The following is a 19,362-nucleotide window of genomic DNA, read 5'->3' as shown; positions in this document are numbered from 1 at the left end:
ATTATAAAATATTTAAAAAAAAATTTCCCCTTTATTAACATTTGCCTTCTTTAAGTTTTAAATGAAAATTTCATTTAAATTTAAATAACAGATTTAAAAAAAAAAACTGTTTTATTTAAAGATATAAATTTAACTATTGATTCAATAACTTGCTGAGAGTAATTATTATTCAAGTTCAAAGATTATTGTAATTTTTGTACTTTGAATTATTCAAATTATCGTTTTTATAAAAGAGTTAAGAACAAACGTCTGTTATATACATATAAATAACTATGAATAAATATTTATAAAGTCCTCATAATCATTGTGTGAATTAAAAACTATTCAGTTGCATATTGTTTATTGTAAAAGATAGTTGATGATTTACAAAAAAAAAAAAAAATATATATATCATTTAATAATTTCAAATAAGATTGTTAATAATTAACAAAAAATAATGTTATCGTGGACAATTTTATGTTTAATTATTACATTTCTCGCATTTATTGTTAATTATTACAAGAATCGAGAATACTATCGACTTGCATCAAAATTTCCAGGACCATTTTCATTTCCTATTTTAGGTAACAGTTATCTTTTCCTCGGTAATTCTGAAAGTAAGTTTTTACTTTACTTTTTTTTTTTCTATTTTCCATATTTAAAAAGAAAATTAAAATTCTATTTTTTAAATTGAAATTTAAAAAAAAAATTAACTGATTTGTTTTTAACATATACACAGATAAAGAGATTTTTTTAAAAAATCTTTTTAATAATTTTTATTTTTTAGAAATATGCAATGTATTATTTAATGTTAATGAAAAATTTAAAACGGAAGCAATACGCATTTATTTAGGTCCTCGATTAGTTATCTTTTTCTACAATCCTGAAGATATTAAAGTAAGAAGATATATTAAAATTTAAAAATTATTTTATTTATTTATTTTTTTTTTAAATACACGAGCTAAGAATGCCCTAATATAAAATTAATAATACCAAAACAATTATAATTAATATTTATTTTGCAGAATATTCTTCAAAATCCAATAACTTTAGAAAAAGATGATTTATATTCATTAATAAAACCATGGCTTGGTTCTGGTTTAATTACAGCAGATGGTAAAATTATTTACATGTAATTTAAAAAAAAAACGAAATATAAATTATATATTTTTTTAATCAATATATCTATTTTATAAATAAATTTTGTGAAATTGTTTTTTCTCTCTTTATAGGAGATGTATGGAAAATTCACAGAAAATTTATTCAACCAACATTTAAACAACGAATTTTATTGACATTTGTCGATACATTTCAAAAACAATCTTTAATATTGACGAAAAAATTGGAAAAAGAAATTGATGGCAATGAATTTAATATAAATCAATATATTTCAATTAATTCACTTGCTATAATTCGCGGTAAGTGAGATTATTATGCTTTTTTTTTTAATTGTATTTTTTCCAAGCAACTGGTTATTAAATTTTTTTTTTGTTTATAATTATTATGATCAATGTTTCATGCAAACAATAATATATATTTATGTTTTATCATTAAAAAAAAAAAAAATAATAAATTTAAATAATTTAATTCTGAGAAATTGCTTAATATTAAATCTTCTTTTTAAATGATAATTTCAGTCATTTTTTTAAAGAAATTTTTATTATTTTCTATTAGAAAGCGCAATGGGAATAATTGATGAATATGAAGATGAGAATGCCAATAAAAAATATATAAAAGCTCTTGGACAGTTAGTAAACAATAAAATTATTAATTTATCAGTTTTAAAATAATAATTTTTCTTTTATTTTAATTTTAAAAAATAAATATTTATTTTAATTAATATTATTAAAAAACTAATTTTTTTTTTAATTTACAGTACACTTGAAACAATTAATACACGAATTTTTAAATTTTGGCTTCAAGTTGATATTATATTTAAATTGACAAAATTATCGAAAGAATTTCAGCAAAGTCTTAATTATCTACACAATTTTACAGACAATGTGAGTTCCTTTTTTTTTAATAATTAATAAAAAAAATTACAATTCTTTAAAAATTGTAAAAAGTTGATTAAAATTTCTTACAGATAATTCGAACGAAAAGAACAAAAATGAACATTAATGGAATTCACAAAAGTAATTAATAATTATAATTATCAAAAATTAATGTAACAAATTAAATATAAATTTTTAAAATAAAATCATACAGATAAACCGAAAGAAAGAGTAAAAAAAAATTAAATTTTTTATTCAATTAAAAAAAAAAAAAATGTGCTGTTATAAATAAAATGTAACTAAAAATGGAATATACAAAATTAAATTAAATTTAAAATAAACATTATAGATGATAATTCAAAGGAAATGAAACCATTTCTTGATTTGTTAATGGAATTGTCGGATAAAGAGAAAGTGTTAACAGATTTGGAACTGCGAAATGAAGTCGACTCTTTTCTTTTCGCAGTAAATAGATTTTGAATTTCTTTTTTTTCTAATTGAATTTAAATTCAAATCTTTGAGAATTTTTGTTTTTTTTTAGGGTCACGATACGACTGCAACAACCATTTCATTTACTATACTTATGTTAGCTTCTCATCCAGACATTCAGGTTTCTAATTTTTTACATAAAATTGCATAAAATTTCAAATCCAATGAAATTGATTACTATTTCTTTTTTTTCACAGGACAAAGTATACAAAGAAATTTACAATGTTTTTGGTACTAAAACTCCTGAAGAAGTTCCATTTACATCTGAACATTTTCAATATTTTCCATATTTAGAAAAAGTTATTAAAGAGACAATGCGACTCTTTCCAGTGGCACCATTTTTACTGCGAAAAGTCAGTGAAAATTTGGAATTAGGTAACGTTTTTTATTATTATTATTATTATTATTATTATTATTATTATTATTATTATTTTATTTATTTAATCACAATGTACGTGCTTACAAGAAAAGAGAATAAAAAATTCCCTTTAGTGAATTTTTTACAGAAATTAGAAGAATTAAAAATTTTTTTAATTTCCTGGGGATTTTCACGTTTTTTGAAATTTTTTCTTCATATTATTTTATGTGAATAAAAAATTTTTTCTATTTAAAAAATTTCAGGAAAATATACAGCTCCAAAAGGTTCAACTATTGCAGTTCCAATATTGAATATTCATCGTGATGAGAAATTTTGGCCTGATCCTTGTAAATTTAATCCAGAAAGATTTTCATCTGAAGAAATTGCTAAACGACATCCATACTCTTATCTTCCATTCAGTGGAGGACCAAGAAATTGTATTGGTATGAAATTACTTTTATAATTATTACTTATTATTATTATTATTATTATTATTATTATTTGGAATTATTAAATTTTTTTAATAATTTAATTAATGATTTAAAAATTTTTTTTACTATATTTTCTTTTATTATCATTTTCTATACTCTTTTAATTCACTTTTTCATGTGTTTTTATATATCATTTTCGGAAAAAATTATTTTTTATGTAATTCAAAATTTTAATTTTTTTTTTTATAAAAAAATTTTAGTTAAGTTTTGTAAATTTTTAAGGGCAATCATTTTCAATGATGTCGATGAAATCTACAATTAGTACAATTCTTCGCAAGTATATTGTGAAAAAAGATAATGTAAAACCAATTAAGGATATTCGATTAAAATTGGACACTTTACTTCGTGCTGTTGAGCCAATTACTGTTAGAATTGAAAAACGAATTTCAAATTGAAGTATTTCATTAAAATGCAAAAAAAAAAAAAAAAAAGAGAGAAAGGCGGGAAAAGTTTCATCACTTCTAAATAAATATATTTTTTTATGAATGCAAATATTGTCAAAAACGTAGAAAAATTGAAACTATTGTTAAATACTATTGTATTAAATTCTAATGACTGCATAAAATTAAAAATAAGGAAATAAATTATTGAAGGGAAAAATTGATGGCCATTTTAGTTTTGAATAATTAAATAATTAAAAAAATTCTGAAAAATTAAACTTAAATTATTTATTATTATTATTTTCCTAATAATAATTAAATCATCTAATGATTAAAAAATTTTTTAAATTTAGTTAAAATGTAAATTTTAACTCTTCTATATTGTGGTGATTGGTCAATGCAAATAAATATAATGCAAAAGCAATAAAAGATTATTCCGGTAATCTGTATTCAATTTAGTTACTGTTTCGAATAACGAGAAATGCAAAACTTTCCCTATCACATAAATATAAATAAATTGCGTCAACAAAAAAAAATACGTGCACAACTTTTTTTATTTCACGGGCGCGCATAGGGAAAACAAAAATATATTTTTTTTCTGACCAACACTTATTAAAACTATTTTTTATTTATTTCTTTTACTCTTTTATAAATTTCAATAATATTATTCTTATTTAATTAAATGAAGAAGATTCATTTGAAATTTCACAAAAATGAAAAAGAGGAGAAATTAATTTAACAATCATCCCTTGCGCTTTATTTCTTAACAAATATGAATTAGAATGTTTTTTTTTTATTTTCTTTTTTTTTCTAAATATTTTTTATAGTTATGATATTTTTCTGTAATCCTTTTGATTGTATTAAATCCTTTAAACCCATACACATATATGTATATTGATGGAAGCAAATTTTATTGTTTTATTCATTGCTTAATTTATATTCAATTCACTCGACAGTGTATGACCTCACATAAAATAAATTTATTTAACTGTCAAACATTTTTGGTACGAATTGCACCACTGATTCATTTTTATTGCTAAGTGATTATTACTATTATTATATTTTATTTATTTATTTCATAATAAATAATTTATTAAAATTATAAATAATAATAATAAATAATTTTTAGTTTCATAAAATTTATTTTATTCAATAATTATTAATTGTTAAAAATAATTACGAAAATTTTTTTTAATTGGTGTTTTTTTTTAAATAAAAATTGATGAATTCTCCAATTTTTATTATTAAATATAAGAAAAATAAATAAATAACTTTATTTTATTTTTTAGGGAGTCAAAAGTAGCAAAATAAATGTGCCAATGACAAATTTTCAAAATTATTATTTTTCCAATGGAAATTTTGTATTTTGGAAAAAAATATACTTTGGAACTTTTATGTTTGGGATATTTTTCTTGGCAATTTTTGTTTTCGCACATTTTTGTACCCTAATCATTTAAGTGCTTTCATTATTTTTTAAATACGAAATTGGAAAAAATTGTCTCAAAGAAAAATAAATTTTTTTTAAATATAAATTTAAATATTCTTCTTCTTTGACAAAAATTTACCTATAATGATTCTAACAAATCGTTCATTGCATATATAGAAAAAAAAAATATGTCACTATGACGATTGCATTTTAAGGGGGAACAAAAGGTGCAACTCTTATTCGTATAGTGTCACACATACTCAACAGTTGATTTTTTGCTTCCGATTAGATAACAAATAAAAATTATATTCAAAACAGAACAATAATTAATTTTAATTTTAATTAATTAGTTAAAAACATAAAAAATAAATTTAAATTAAAACTAAAATTTTCACCTAGAAAAAAGATTTTTCTTTTATATTGTAAATGAAAAAAATATTTTATTTATTAGTATCGTAGATAATACTAATTTTTTTTTTTTTTTTTTTTTTTTTTGCAAAATAATATTTAATAACTTATTAACTTAATAAAAAAATGGGTTTTATACTAATAATTGCAATTGTATTTATTTTATTAAGTTTTGTGATTCAATATGTGAAAAATAGAAAACTATACAAACAAGCAGCATTATTTTCCGGTCCCAAACCCCTACCAATTATTGGAAGTGCTCATTTATTTATTGGAAATGCCGAAGGTTAGTTTATTAATTTGAAAATTTTAATTAATTTATTTTTATTATTATTTGGAAAACAAATTTAATATTTTATAAACAAAATTATTTTTTTTTATTGAAGTTTAGAAAATTGTTTAATACATAATTTATTCAACCGATTATAAATTTAAGAAAAAATATAAAAAACAATTTTTTTAATAAATAAAAAAAATATTTCAAAAATTATTTGACAAAAAAAATATATTCCAAAATTATTTTTTGAAAAAATATATATGTGGACATTATTTTATTTTTATATTTTACTGAAGGGAAATTTTTTTCTAAAAATGAGGTTTTTGTTTTTTTTTTCATAGAATTAAAAAATTTTTTTAATGAAATATTTTTAAATTTTTTACTGTGAGGAAAAAAAAATGTCTTTTCCACTCATGTGAAAATTAAAAATTAAATTAAATTTGCAAATTTCTAGATATTCTCAATAAATTGAAAGATATTTATGAAGCATATCCATCTCCATTGCGTGTGTGGTTGGGAAATCGTTTATATATTGCTGTCTATGAACCAGAACAATTAAAAGTGAGAGTTAAAAAAAAAATTTAACTTTTTAAATATACAAAAAATAAATAAATAAATAAGTAAAATATTAATTAGAGAAAAAAAATCAAATATTGTTGCAAAAAAAAAATTAAAAAATTGCGGCAATATTTATTTGAGTTTAAAAAAAAAATTATAAAACATAAAAAAAATCAATAATTAATATTTTCATATATTTTTTAAAAGGCTGTTTTTTTAAGTCCAAAAGCTATTGAAAAAGACGATCTTTATAGATTTATGCGTCCATGGTTAGGAACTGGATTATTTACATCACCGGGTATGTTTCATTATTATTCATATAATTTATAATTTATAAAAAATTTTTAATTAATAATAAATGCTAAAAATGAGAAATAATAGTTAGATATATAATTTAATAATAATAAAACGCTAAAAATAATTATTTGACAATTTTAGCCGCGAAATGGCGAATTCATCGAAGATTAATTATGCCAGCATTTAATCCAAAAATTTTACAATCATTCGTTGAAATTTTCGATAAACATTCAAGAATATTAGTGAAAAATTTAGAATCTCATGTTAATGGCAAAGAATTTGATGTATTCAAATCAATATCCGTTTGTACATTGAATACAATTTGTGGTAAGGAAATGCAATCATTTTTTTTTTTCAAAATTTATACAAATTCCACATTGGAATAGTTTATTATTTATATATTAAGTTTCAGTTTTATAATTTTTACTAAATATTGAATTTATTGACAATTAATATTAAATTTATTAACAAATTTTTTTTATTAATTTTAAATTTATATTAGAAAATTTTTATTAATCTTGAATTTATTAACAAATTTTTCGAAATGTTAAAAAAAAAATTAATTTTTAACATTTTTTTGTTTTTAGAAAGTGCTATGGGTATTTCCACAACTTCCGAAACTGATAAACACAATAAATATGTTAAAGCAGCTGAAAGGTGTTATTAAATTTTTTTTTAGATATATGCATTTTTTTTAAATATTCTTAAAAATTAATTCTCAATTTATATATTTTTTTAATGATTATTAAAAATATTTAGGGTATTTCAAGTGGTTTTTCATCGAATGGCAAAAATTTGGCTTCATCCAGAATTTATTTTCAAACTTACAAAATTATCACGAGAGATGAATGAATCTATTCAATATTTGCACAGTGTCACAAATGATGTAAATGTGATTTTCTATTTTTTTTTTCACTTTTTGAAATTTTCTTTTTTAGAATTTCTGAGAAAAAGGAGAATCGACAACAAAAAGTCACTTATATATGACACTTGATTTTTTTTTCTACTTTTAGAAATTCTGAAAGAAAATCCAAAAAGATTGTCTATAAAAAAATGTCCGTGTAATTTATTTATTTTTTTTTTTTGTAATTTTAAAGGTAATTCGCAAGAAAAAAGAATTAAAAGCAAATGTTCTTGCTGCAAAAGAGGGTGAGAAGTATTTAAAAAAAAATTATTTAAAAATTAAAAAAATTAAAAAATTTATTTTTAATTCTAAATATATTGTTAGATTTAAATAAAACACACTGGAAACCATTTTTGGATCTATTAATGGAATTATCTGACAATGGAAAAAAATTCACTGACGAAGAATTACGCGAAGAAGTCGATACTATGATGATTGCGGTAAATTTTTTTTAATTTTACGGAAAAAAATTTTTTAAGAATTTTCAAATTAATGATAAGAATAAATATTAATTTTTTTTTTTTTTTTTAGGGAAATGACACAACAGCCAGTGTCAATTCTTTTGTTATGCTAATGTTGGCATCATATCCCGAAATACAAGTAAAAAATTTATTGTTTATAATTTTTGAAATAAGGCAATTCAATTTTTTTTTCTCAATATTTTTCCCAAAAAAAATTCTAATTGTACTGTACAAAAAAAATATCTGATAAATTAGGAAAAAGTCTATCAAGAACTTTATGAAATCTATGGAGATTCCGATCCTGAAGACTGTCCAGTTATACATGAACATTTACAAAGAATGGATTATTTGGAACGTGTTATTAAGGAAACAATGCGTTTGTTTCCTGTTGGTCCAATTATTTTACGAAAATTGTCCGATGATCTTGACATGGGTTCGAGTTGAAAATATTTTTCAAATACTTATTAAAATTACAAGAATTTTAAAAATTACGAGAACTTTAAAAACTATAAAAAGAATTCTGAGTTTTATTTTGAATATAAATTATTTTAATTTAAATTTTGTTTAATTATATTATTTCAATTTAAATGATTTTAATTTAATTTCTCACATAATTGAATTTTATTTTTAAATTATTGTATATTCAAAATTTAATTATCATTTTACTTTCATGCTAAAATTATAAAATTTAAAAAATATAAGCCAATTTATATTAAATAGAATTTAAAATATATATATATATATATATATATATATAAAATTGAAATAATTTTCTAACAGGAGATTACGTTTTACCAAAAGAAAGTTCCGTGGTTCTTGTAATAATAAAAGTACATCGCAATGAAGAACACTGGCCAAATCCTTTGAAATTTGATCCTGACAGATTTCTACCCGAAGAAGTTGCAAAACGTCATTCATACTCATACATTCCATTCAGTGCTGGTCCAAGAAATTGCATAGGTAAAAAAAATATAGAAAATTTTTTATTTTTTTATTTGATAAAGCGATAATTAAATTACGATTACGATTAAAATAATCGGTTCATTTATTTTTCAGGTTTCAAATATGCAATGATGTCAATGAAAGTGCTTTTAGCTACAATTCTTCGAAAATATATTTTAATAAAGGACAATGTAACACCAATTGGCGATATTAAATTAAAAGTCGATGTCATGTTGAAACCTGTTGAAACAATTACTCTAAGAATTGAAAATAGAACACTGAAAAATTGTATTTCATCAAATATTTATATTTAAAATTATTTTTCAAAATATTACATGTTAATTAAAAAAGTAATTGTCAAATTAATTATAAAATTAACTGAAAATTAATCGTAAAATTAATAGTATGACATTAATTGTAAAATTAACTGAAAACTGATTGGAAATTATTTTTTAAACAAATCATATATTTTTGAAGACAAATTGTTCAATATGTATAAAATAATTTAAATATATTTATATATTGTAATTTAAAGAAAATTTGAAGAGAAAGAAAAAGATAAAATTGCTATAGAAATTGACCGAAAAAATAAAATTATTTTTTAATCTTTCCTTATTTTTATTGCCTCTAACAGTGTTTCATATTTTTTAAAACCAAAAATAATTCTAAATTCAAAAAAAAAAATATTTGTTTTAGAAAATAAAAATTTTAAAATAAATCATTTAACGATTATAAACTATAAATATTAATTTCTATAAAAATAGTTCTATAAATTTTTTTATTACTGTAGTATATATTATATATGAAAAAAAATGGAAAAAAAACAAATTCACCTTAAATTACAAGATAGGGACTGTCAATTGCACCAGCTCCAGCAACAATTCCTCCTTCATTTGAAGATGATAATTTCGTGCGTAAAAGATGTCCAACTTGTTCATTTATTTTTATTTCATTTTTATTTCTGAAACATTTAAAATATTTCCTTCTTAATAAGAAAAAAAAGTAATTTTGAAAAAAAAGAATTTTAAATTAACATTTAAAAAGAATGAAATTTGATTAATTAAATATCATTTTCTATAAACAAATTTGATAAAAGAAAGTAATATTATAAAAATATATTCAAAATTTTTAATTGCTAAAGAATAAAATCAAATTTAAAAATCATTTTTTTAAAAACATACCCAATTATTACGCCATAAATTCCCAGTTCACATATTACATCTTGTGGTTTATTTTCTTCATTACCAGCTCGAATTATATAATTTTTCAAAAGTGGTGGAAAAATTCGATCCATTAAAATCCATCCAGATCGTTCTTTTGAATCTTTAAATTTTTCCAATTGTTCTCTAACATTATCATCGTAAAAATTATTACCACCTCCCTCGCGTTGTGGTTTTAATACATATTTTCTAGGCTCACTGATTCCCTTAGCTACTGCCTTTTCACCATTTTCGTCCTTCAGAAAAAAAAACATTTCTATTGTTACCAAATAAAATTCTCTATTTTTTATTATTTATAAGAAGTGAAATTCTTCAAAATTTACGTTCTTCAAATACATTAATTTTTTTCTGGACAATTAAATTAATCTTCAAATTTAATTGAAAATTTTTTGAAAAAATATCCCAAAAGAAAAAATAAAGAAAATAAGAAAAATTCATAAAGACACAATATAAATTTACTTACAAAGTCCAAAGAATAAAGACCAGTAAAAGTATCAGTAACTTTAGTGACTGAAGTAGAATCCGTGAGAAAACGTTCTACAACTCCAGGTAACGATAGAACCTGTTGAACCTATTTATTTTGAAAAGAAATTTTTATAAAAATTTTTTTTTGGCTCTCTGAAAACGAGAAATTGCAACAAAAAAAAACGATTTATTATTTAATAATTTTTATTTTATAAATTTTTATAATTATCTAAATTTTATAAAAAAAAGTATATAAATATTTACTAGTTAAAAAAAACATACTTTTTTAGTGCCTACTAAATGATATTGTATCGAGGGACATTTTATAGCAAGAGAACGTTCCATTAATAATCTCACGTCCCATTCTTTTTCCGTAGGATAAGCCTCAAGTCCATATCCTGAACGAAAATATACCACAGAAATTATCGCGTCCTCTCTGATAAAATTAAAAATTTATTTTCTCATTAAATATATTTTCAATTCAAATTTACAGAAAAATGTGTGACAAATGAAACTAAATTATCTTTTTAAAAAGCTAAATTTTACATGAAAAATTTTATTCAGCCATATTAATTTAATAATTAGTATTTACTAATTATTATCATTTTACATTTTTATCAAAATTAATACCAAAATAAACTCTCTATTAACACAATCATTGGTTAATCAAATTTCCACTTAATAAAACTTTTCTTTTAATTGCGTTTTTATTTAAACGAATTATCATTAAGCAGAATTTTCATTTAGCATAATTATTAAATGTAAAAAAGTCTAATTAGCCAAATTTTAATTTTACTTAATTTAATATTTAATTACTATTTTTATTCTAATTTTTAATTAGTAAAATTTAACATCAATTGAAGTTCACAACGTTTGTGTGATCGACGATTAGAAAAAAAAATATTTTTCATCCAAAAAATAATAAATCAAAATAAAATGATAAATAATAAAAAAAAATTTTGCCTGCAAATTTTTCATTTAAAAATTGTTAATCGAGTCCTAGTATTCGAAAAAATTTTCAAGACAAAAAAAGTTATAGCAATTTTCGTAGAAAAATACTTTTCTTTTAAATCGTTGAATAACTGTTAACTGTTGACATAAGAATAACTGTTAAATAAAAATTTAGCTAAATAAAAAGTTGGTTAGAAGAAAATTCGGTTGAATGATTATTATTAAAATAAAGGTTCAGTCAAATGAAAATTCGGTGAATTAAAAATTATTCTATTTAAAAATTTAGCTTAATAGAAATTCTATTGAAGAATAATTCTGCTAAATGAAAATTCGAATGAATAGAAAATAAATAAAAACTTATATTTAATAAATAAAATTCTCAATTTGACGAAAAATTTCTTGTAAAATTGAAGTGAATTTTAATATTTTGTATATTTCCCGACAAATTAATGTTAATTAATTATTTTTACTTACACAATTAATTCATTTTGTGGTCCCAATTTAGCTTGTTTAACTAATTCAGTTAAATTTCTTCTGATAATTTTGATTTTTGGATTTAAACGCTGCACTCCAAACTCAATAAATCTTTGATCACTTATATTGTAAGTAACGTCTTCAACGACAAACAATATTTTAGCTCTGAAATTAATTTCACATTATTATTATTATTATTATTATTTTTAATATTAATATTAATTATTAATAATATTATTATTATTATTATTATTATTTAACTCTTCGCATTTAGATGTCAGGAAATAAAGTATTATAATTATTTTTTTATCGAAATATATTTTAGAAAATAACTTACTCCTCATTTCCATACAAGGACCAAGCGCACACTAAACCTGTACAAAATCCTGTTACCGAATTATTGTCAGGAATCTAAAATTGATAACGCACATTTATTTAGAATCAAAATTTTTTATTTAAAAATAAAAACTAAATTAAATTTTTAATTACAAAAAAAACAAATTTAGGTGTTATAAAATTTTATGTGATTAAACATGGATTAAAATATGTAATTAAATGAATAAATAACAATTACATTTTTTCATTCAATAAAACTGAACTTACATTTTTTAATTTATCGGAATGTCCCAAATCTTTTAAAATATATCTGTAAAATGATTATTTTAAATTAATTTTTTTTTACTTATTTTCATTTGGTGGGAAAAAAAAATTCTTGTAATTATTTTATACTGAGTTGACAATTTTTTTTCATAGACTAAAAATAATAATTATTTAGAAAAATGTAAAATTAAATATGTTTTTCCAGAATTTTTCTAAAAAGAAGAAATTTAATAAATCGTTGAATTTACCTATGAAATTCAGTGATTGCATTTGCCATACCAGCGAAACTTGAAGCTACAGTATTTATTTCTACTTGTTGAATTTTATTATCACCATCGCTATGAAGCATGTAATCTGATCTAAACAAACCGAGACTAATTGTCTGTAAAATATTAAAATAACTCGATAATTACTCTCATTAAAATTCCAATTTTTTGTTAAAAAAACAAAAAAAAAAAAAGAAAAATTAATCTAATACATAAAGCAATAAAAAATAAAATAAATTTATTTTCCAGAAAAATTTTATTTTGTTTTTCTCTCTATTTTTAGAAAGAATTTAAATTTTTTCCCTGACCGTAATGAAAAAATATTTTGAGGTTTTTAATTATAAAAAAAAATTAAGATAATTTTCCGAAGCAAAAATTAGAATTCAAAATTTCAAAAAACAAATATTTAAATAAATAATTATATATTTATCATAATAAATAATAATGATCACCTGCTTAAAACCTTCAGCATGAACTATTTCATAAATTTCAAACAATTTCCTTGTAAAATCATCGACTTCGATTGTACTAAAAAAACGAGATGAAAAAAAAAAACAATTTTTCAATTATTATAATTATTTATTTTAAGCAAACATTTGGAAAATAACATAAAAATTCAAAGTGAATTATATAATTTCCTTTCGCTTAATTGTTAATTATTATACGAAAAAAACGAGAAGTACAGAAAAAAAATTGTTTAAAAAAATTTCAAGGATATACCAGTAAAAACTAGAAAATTTATGATGAATATTTCAAAAAAAAAATATATAATTTTGAAAGTAAAATTTGAATAATTTTTTACCTTTTCAAAACCTCAATTAAAAATTGATGATCATGTGCAACATTGTGCATTAATTCATTTATAATAATTTGAATTTCCGCTGCTTTTTCGAATTCTTTTTTTGGAAATGTCGATGGTAATAGTAAAAATGGTGCAATTTGCACTTGATCTAAATTAAAAAATTCTTTCGATCTCATACTAATACCTGAAAATTGAAATAAGATTTTCGTTTCGACAATAATGTTTAATAATTTATTAACAAACAAAATATCGTTATATTTGCATAAATAAATATATAAACTTCTTTTTTCTATAACTTAATTTAATGTAGAAATTTAAGTTTAATGATTATTTTGTAAACCCGTAAAATAAATAAAAAAAAAAAAAAAAAATTTAATTATTTTTTTTTTAAATAATAATTTAACTATTTTTTTAATAATAAAATAATATTTTGTTTTTATTATTAAAATAACTTACCATTCATAATTGCCCAATCTTTTGCCTTCTGTGTAACAGTTTCTAATTCTTGACTCGATAGATTTAATTCTAAACATGGTTCTAATTTTGCTTTATACATAATTATATAGATTTAAAAAAAAATAAATAACAAACTGTATATCGCAATCAATAAACAAATTTTTGCAGAATAATAATAACTGTTAACGAATTATTAGTCTTGTCGTTATTTCCTCGTAATGTAAAACTGATTTAATAGCAATTTTTACTACTAATTTATTCCTGTCACAAGATGAACAATTAAAATAAGAAAAAATAAAAATTATTCTCCAACTTGCAATTCTCTTCTACACGCACGTGACTTTATGTGGCAGGTAATTTTTCTAACCTCAAAAAAGGTAGAAATTGTATTTCGTAAACTTGTTTAATCATTGACTAAACAAAAAGAAAAACACTAAAATTACGATAAAAATTTTATAAAATTAATTTTTTTTACCAGAAAGAACCAAACAATACTTAAACAAAAATATTGACAACTTTGTCAACATTATCATACTGAAGTGAAGTTAGCTACTGTTAATATAAACACGTTATTGGCGGTAAAATACAAAAAATTTAATTTTATAATTTATTATAAAATAATTTATTTAAAATTAAATTATTCTAAATTAATTGTACCCAAATAAAGACGGAAACAATTTTTTGATATTAATTTTCAAATAATTTTAAATAATTTTCAAATAATTTTAAATAATTTTAATTCATTTTTAAATAATTTAATTGTCAAATTTTTCTTATATTTTTTTTCAATCGCAACTTATAATAATTATTTCTTAATTATTTTCTTTAAAAAAAAAACACTTTTTAGATTTCTTTATTTATTATTTTACAGAAAATATAAAAAAATATAATATTATAATATAATACAAAAAAAAAGAATCTAAACGACTAATCAACATCTTCAATTATTGATTCTGCATCAACAACTGCATTATCAATTTCTCCTTCGTTGGACTTTTTTGAATTTGGTTTAATTATTGTTTTATACCAGGAAATTTCAGCTGAAGCTAAATTTCTATCTCTGAAAATTAATTATTAATTATTAATAAATAAAAGAAAAAATGTTCAATTAATTTCCAATCTGATTTTTTAATAAATTTAAAATTTTGTTTCGATTTAGATCGATATTAATTAGACAATTTTAATAAAAGAAATGTTTTATTTTTTTTTTAAATTAATTTCCGAACTGATTTTTTGAATTAATTTTTTTAAAAAATTGTCCAATTAATTTAATCACTTTTTTTTTAATTAATTGAAAAAAATAATTTTACTGATTTTCCAAAAAGATTTCTGAAAATATTCTTTAAAAGATAATTTTTAAATATAATTTTACGTTTTCAAAAAACCGCTTTGAGGTTTTTTAACTGGATTCCAACCGCTCACTGGATTATTATTGGCAACCATTAATCCCCTCACGCAAAATGATAATGAGACTTTGTTTAAATTTGAATCCTATAAAAAATTTTTTTAAAATATTTATTATTTTTCGATGTATAAAGTTGAAAATAGCCGCGAATTTGTTAATTAATTTTTAAAAATAAAAACAAAATAACTGATAGGAAAATAATAAAAATAGAATTTTAATTTTAGACTAAATTTTTTAAAAACTGTATTTTTAAATGAAGTAAAATTTACATAAATTATTAATTAACTAAATAATTAACAAAGTTTCTCGCTTATTTTCTTTTTGTTTTTTAATTATTTAAGTTTTTTATTTTTCTAATAATTAAATTTGCTTACCCGCCATTCAGATGTTAGAACATCGGCTGCACTCAAAATATCGGAACTTAATTCGGCTCGTTCGATATCTCGCAATGTATTTAAATAATTTTCATGAAGAAAATGAACGAAATTTGCGGCTTGCGATTGAAAAAATGACGCAGTATCGTCAGGATCATGGACAAATTTTGACGATTTTCCCTCATTAATTCCTTAAGAAAAAGAAAAAAAAAATATTCAAAGTCCAAAAAAAAGTAATTATTATTCACCTAATTATTGAAATTGAATAAAAACTCAATTTCTATTTATTTAAATATATTTTAAATTTCTATCTCTAAAAATTAATTTTACCTTAGCTTATATTTAAAAAAAATTATAAATTAAAGTTAATAACTATTCCTATTACTTTTTTTATTAGATTTAAAAATAATTTTAAAAAAAGGTTTTCAACCACTTTTTTGGAATTAAAAAAACAATTTTTTAAAAAATATATTTTGCAAATTCTTACTTTTTGGATTTATAACTCTTCCAACACCATGAAGAAGAGTTAAAGTTTCCTCTCGTCCTTCGCATGTACTTTTCTTGACACTGTCAGGTACTGAAAAAATTGTGCCAAATAATTTTTGTCTAAATCTTAGATTTTCAGTTATTTTATTTTATTTTTTTTTCATTATAAAATTTCCTACCTTTCAATGAGGCAAAAATAAGATTCAATACTGCACTTCTTACATCACCAATTTGATTAGCGAGTGTTTCACTTATTTTATCTTGTGTAACATTTAGAAAATGACTCGCTTTACTATTTAATATTTTCGATATTCGTTCTAGTGTTTTTTTCATTGCCACTTGTGTTGTTGCATTTATACTGAAAAAGTAATTCTCAATTTAGTAAAACAAATTTTTATTAATTTATCGAAATTATCGAATAGAAATTACGATTAATTTCTATAATTTAAAAAAAAATATTAAATAAATTATTATTTTTATAATTATAATTATTACGATAATTTTTATTTCTTTAAAAATTTAAATTTATTATTATTTTCTCTTAAAGCTATTTTATGTTTTTTTAAAAATATTTTTTTCAATTTTTTTTTTTACACTTACTTAATTACATCAATACCAAATTGTTCTCTAACATTTGCTGCGAATACAGTTTGCATCATTCTCGAATTTCCAGTTTCTGTATTTATAAAAACAAGCGGTTCTCTTCCATAACTGATGTAATTTCTGAAGAGAAAAAAATATTTCCTAATGAAATTCAAAAATTTTTAATCGAATTAAATAAATTTCATTAATTTCTAATTATTTTGTTTCTTGTTTCCAGTTTAAAAAATAAAAAAAAATATATATTTGTTTGGACTTTATAATATATAAACAATTTAATTGTTAAAAATAAGGGGAAATTATTTAATTAATAAAAATAAATAAATTAATAAATATTTCAAATTCAATTAATTAGAGTAAATAAAAAATTGTAAATTTAATAAATAAAAAATGAATAATTAAATAAAATTACTCTAAAACAGCATGGAATCCTTGTTTATCATCGATGAATACATTTGGCAATTCTTTGACTAATAACATACGTCTCGAATTATTACTTAATACTGAATTGTATCTAGTTGCTCGTATTAAAAATTCTTCAAATTTGTCACCTTGTCTCATTATTCTATCTGTTGAAACAATTCAAATTTAATCATAAATCACACAAGCAACAACAATTTATTAATAAATTACATTATACTTTTCAATTTTTATACTAAAATTTTTTTTTTTTCTTTTCTTTATATTTCAATCAATTTTTAACAGATTTTAATGAATCAAAAATTAAATTTTTTCTAAACATTACGGATTTTTAGAAAGTGAGAAAATAAAAATAAAATTTTGTAATTATAATAGAAAAAATAGAAAACAAATTTTCTTGAAGTTTTTTTTTCAATTTCGACCACTTTTTTTAATTTTTTAATAATATTTCTTTTTATTTTATCTTTAATTTAATATTATTATTATTTTTTAAATATTTTTATTATTATTATTATTATTCTTACTATTTTCATCCATAAGTTGATCTAAAGGAGTAATCCATTCGGTAATTTCAAAATCATATTCTTCGGCAATAACACGAATGGCTGCAGTTTTTCCACAACCAGATGGACCGGAAATAATTAATATACAAGGTTTTCCTCGGCATGTTTTACTTTCAATCCATGCTGAGATTTCTTGTTGTTTTTGTCGACTTATTGCTAAATCGGCAACAATTTTTGGATAACACGCAGTCATCAATAATGAAAGACTACTGATATTTTCTTTTTTAATTGAAAATTCATCGGAATATTTTCTTGTAAAACTTCTCTTTGGTGGACTATCGGGTGATTTAATTGGCATTGAGGCATTACGTTTAAATTTAATTGGTGTTTTTGATGGTGGACAATCAAATGATGGCAATACCCATGTATTTTTCTAGAAATCAAATAATTCATTTTTACAAAATAAAATTCTATAATAAATGATAAATTTTTGTGATTAGAATAAAAGATATATAAATATATACATTTTTAACATTTCTAGATCGAAAAATAAATAATAAATAAGTTCGAGAATTTATTTATCATTAAATTAATTTAAATTTTAAATTCAATTTTTATTTTAATTATAGAAAAAAAAAAAAACGAAAGATAAAAATTAAAATTTCTTTATAAATATTTTGAATTTATCTTTCAATTAATAATAAATTTTTATGAATTTGAGTATATCAAAAAACAACTATAAAATAAAAATTTTTAGTGGCTTTTTTTACTATTATTAATTTTTTATATTCTTAAATTTTTTTAAAAAATAATTTTTTTTAAATATTTTAAGAGTTAAGAAATATTTTGTTTGCAAAAAAAATGCTGTTTATATAATTAATTTTTTTTTATTCAAATTTCTAACTAACTATACGAATTTTGACAATTCTAACCTACAAATTCGCAAGCCGGATTATAAAAAAATATTTACATTCAAAAGCAATAATAAATTTAATAATGACAGTATTAAAAAAAATAACTTGTACTAAATGTAAATTTTAATAATTACATGATAAAACAATTTATTTTTATAGATAAAACATGCAAAATAAAAATACTTTGAAAATTAAAATTTTCCATTTACATATATTTATAGATTTTTCGAATTTTGTTTTTAAACTTTACCTTGTGTTGAGACATTATTTTTACAGAACGTTTGTTTCAAAAATAAAATAAATTAACAGAAAAAAAAGATAAATAAACTACTCATTTTTAAAGAAAAAAAGAAAAATGTTTATTTGTATCTGATATTTTGACAACTTTTCTATAAGAATTTTACTCTGTAGTCACCTATCGTGAAAATTATAAACTTGATTTATGTCGATATATTACCGATA

At 20.2% G+C, this 19,362-nt stretch overlaps 3 protein-coding genes across 3 annotated transcripts; 1 reads left to right on the top strand and 2 right to left on the bottom strand.

Moving 5' to 3' along the window:
- Positions 1 to 322: 322 nt before the first annotated feature.
- LOC127281646 (uncharacterized) lies at positions 323 to 9,586 on the top strand. Its single transcript, XM_051305462.1, has 24 exons — positions 323 to 596; positions 767 to 876; positions 1,005 to 1,095; positions 1,212 to 1,397; positions 1,654 to 1,726; positions 1,856 to 1,982; positions 2,066 to 2,114; positions 2,323 to 2,438; positions 2,515 to 2,583; positions 2,660 to 2,837; positions 3,084 to 3,263; positions 3,534 to 3,700; positions 5,640 to 5,811; positions 6,257 to 6,363; positions 6,568 to 6,658; positions 6,799 to 6,984; positions 7,245 to 7,314; positions 7,417 to 7,543; positions 7,755 to 7,806; positions 7,886 to 8,001; positions 8,093 to 8,161; positions 8,278 to 8,455; positions 8,803 to 8,982; positions 9,079 to 9,586. The coding sequence occupies exons 1-24, from the start codon at positions 437 to 439 to the stop codon at positions 9,276 to 9,278; spliced, it is 3,054 nt and encodes a 1,017-aa protein (XP_051161419.1). The 5' UTR covers positions 323 to 436; the 3' UTR covers positions 9,279 to 9,586.
- Positions 9,587 to 9,725: 139 nt separating this feature from the next.
- LOC127281529 (glutathione synthetase-like) lies at positions 9,726 to 14,739 on the bottom strand. Its single transcript, XM_051305252.1, has 11 exons — positions 14,199 to 14,739; positions 13,743 to 13,926; positions 13,393 to 13,468; positions 12,923 to 13,056; positions 12,678 to 12,720; positions 12,412 to 12,485; positions 12,075 to 12,239; positions 10,932 to 11,085; positions 10,648 to 10,755; positions 10,146 to 10,420; positions 9,726 to 9,925 (listed from the first exon to the last, which is right to left on the bottom strand). Exons 1-11 carry the CDS (start codon positions 14,296 to 14,298, stop codon positions 9,799 to 9,801), a joined length of 1,440 nt encoding a protein of 479 aa, XP_051161209.1. The 5' UTR covers positions 14,299 to 14,739; the 3' UTR covers positions 9,726 to 9,798.
- Positions 14,740 to 15,035: 296 nt separating this feature from the next.
- On the bottom strand, positions 15,036 to 19,317 carry LOC127281535 (cell cycle checkpoint protein RAD17). Its single transcript, XM_051305258.1, has 9 exons — positions 19,151 to 19,317; positions 18,008 to 18,419; positions 17,476 to 17,632; positions 17,064 to 17,186; positions 16,643 to 16,821; positions 16,465 to 16,554; positions 15,978 to 16,168; positions 15,571 to 15,689; positions 15,036 to 15,258 (listed from the first exon to the last, which is right to left on the bottom strand). The coding sequence occupies exons 1-9, from the start codon at positions 19,163 to 19,165 to the stop codon at positions 15,126 to 15,128; spliced, it is 1,419 nt and encodes a 472-aa protein (XP_051161215.1). The 5' UTR covers positions 19,166 to 19,317; the 3' UTR covers positions 15,036 to 15,125.
- Positions 19,318 to 19,362: the final 45 nt, after the last annotated feature.

The sequence above is a fragment of the Leptopilina boulardi genome, unplaced genomic scaffold (assembly GCF_019393585.1).
Source record: "Leptopilina boulardi isolate dan_hultmark-lab unplaced genomic scaffold, ZJU_Lbou_2.1 LbouV2_273, whole genome shotgun sequence".
Taxonomy (NCBI): Eukaryota; Metazoa; Arthropoda; class Insecta; order Hymenoptera; family Figitidae; genus Leptopilina; species Leptopilina boulardi.
Note: the sequence above shows the minus strand (reverse complement) of the source record. Positions and strands in the feature narration are given on the sequence as shown.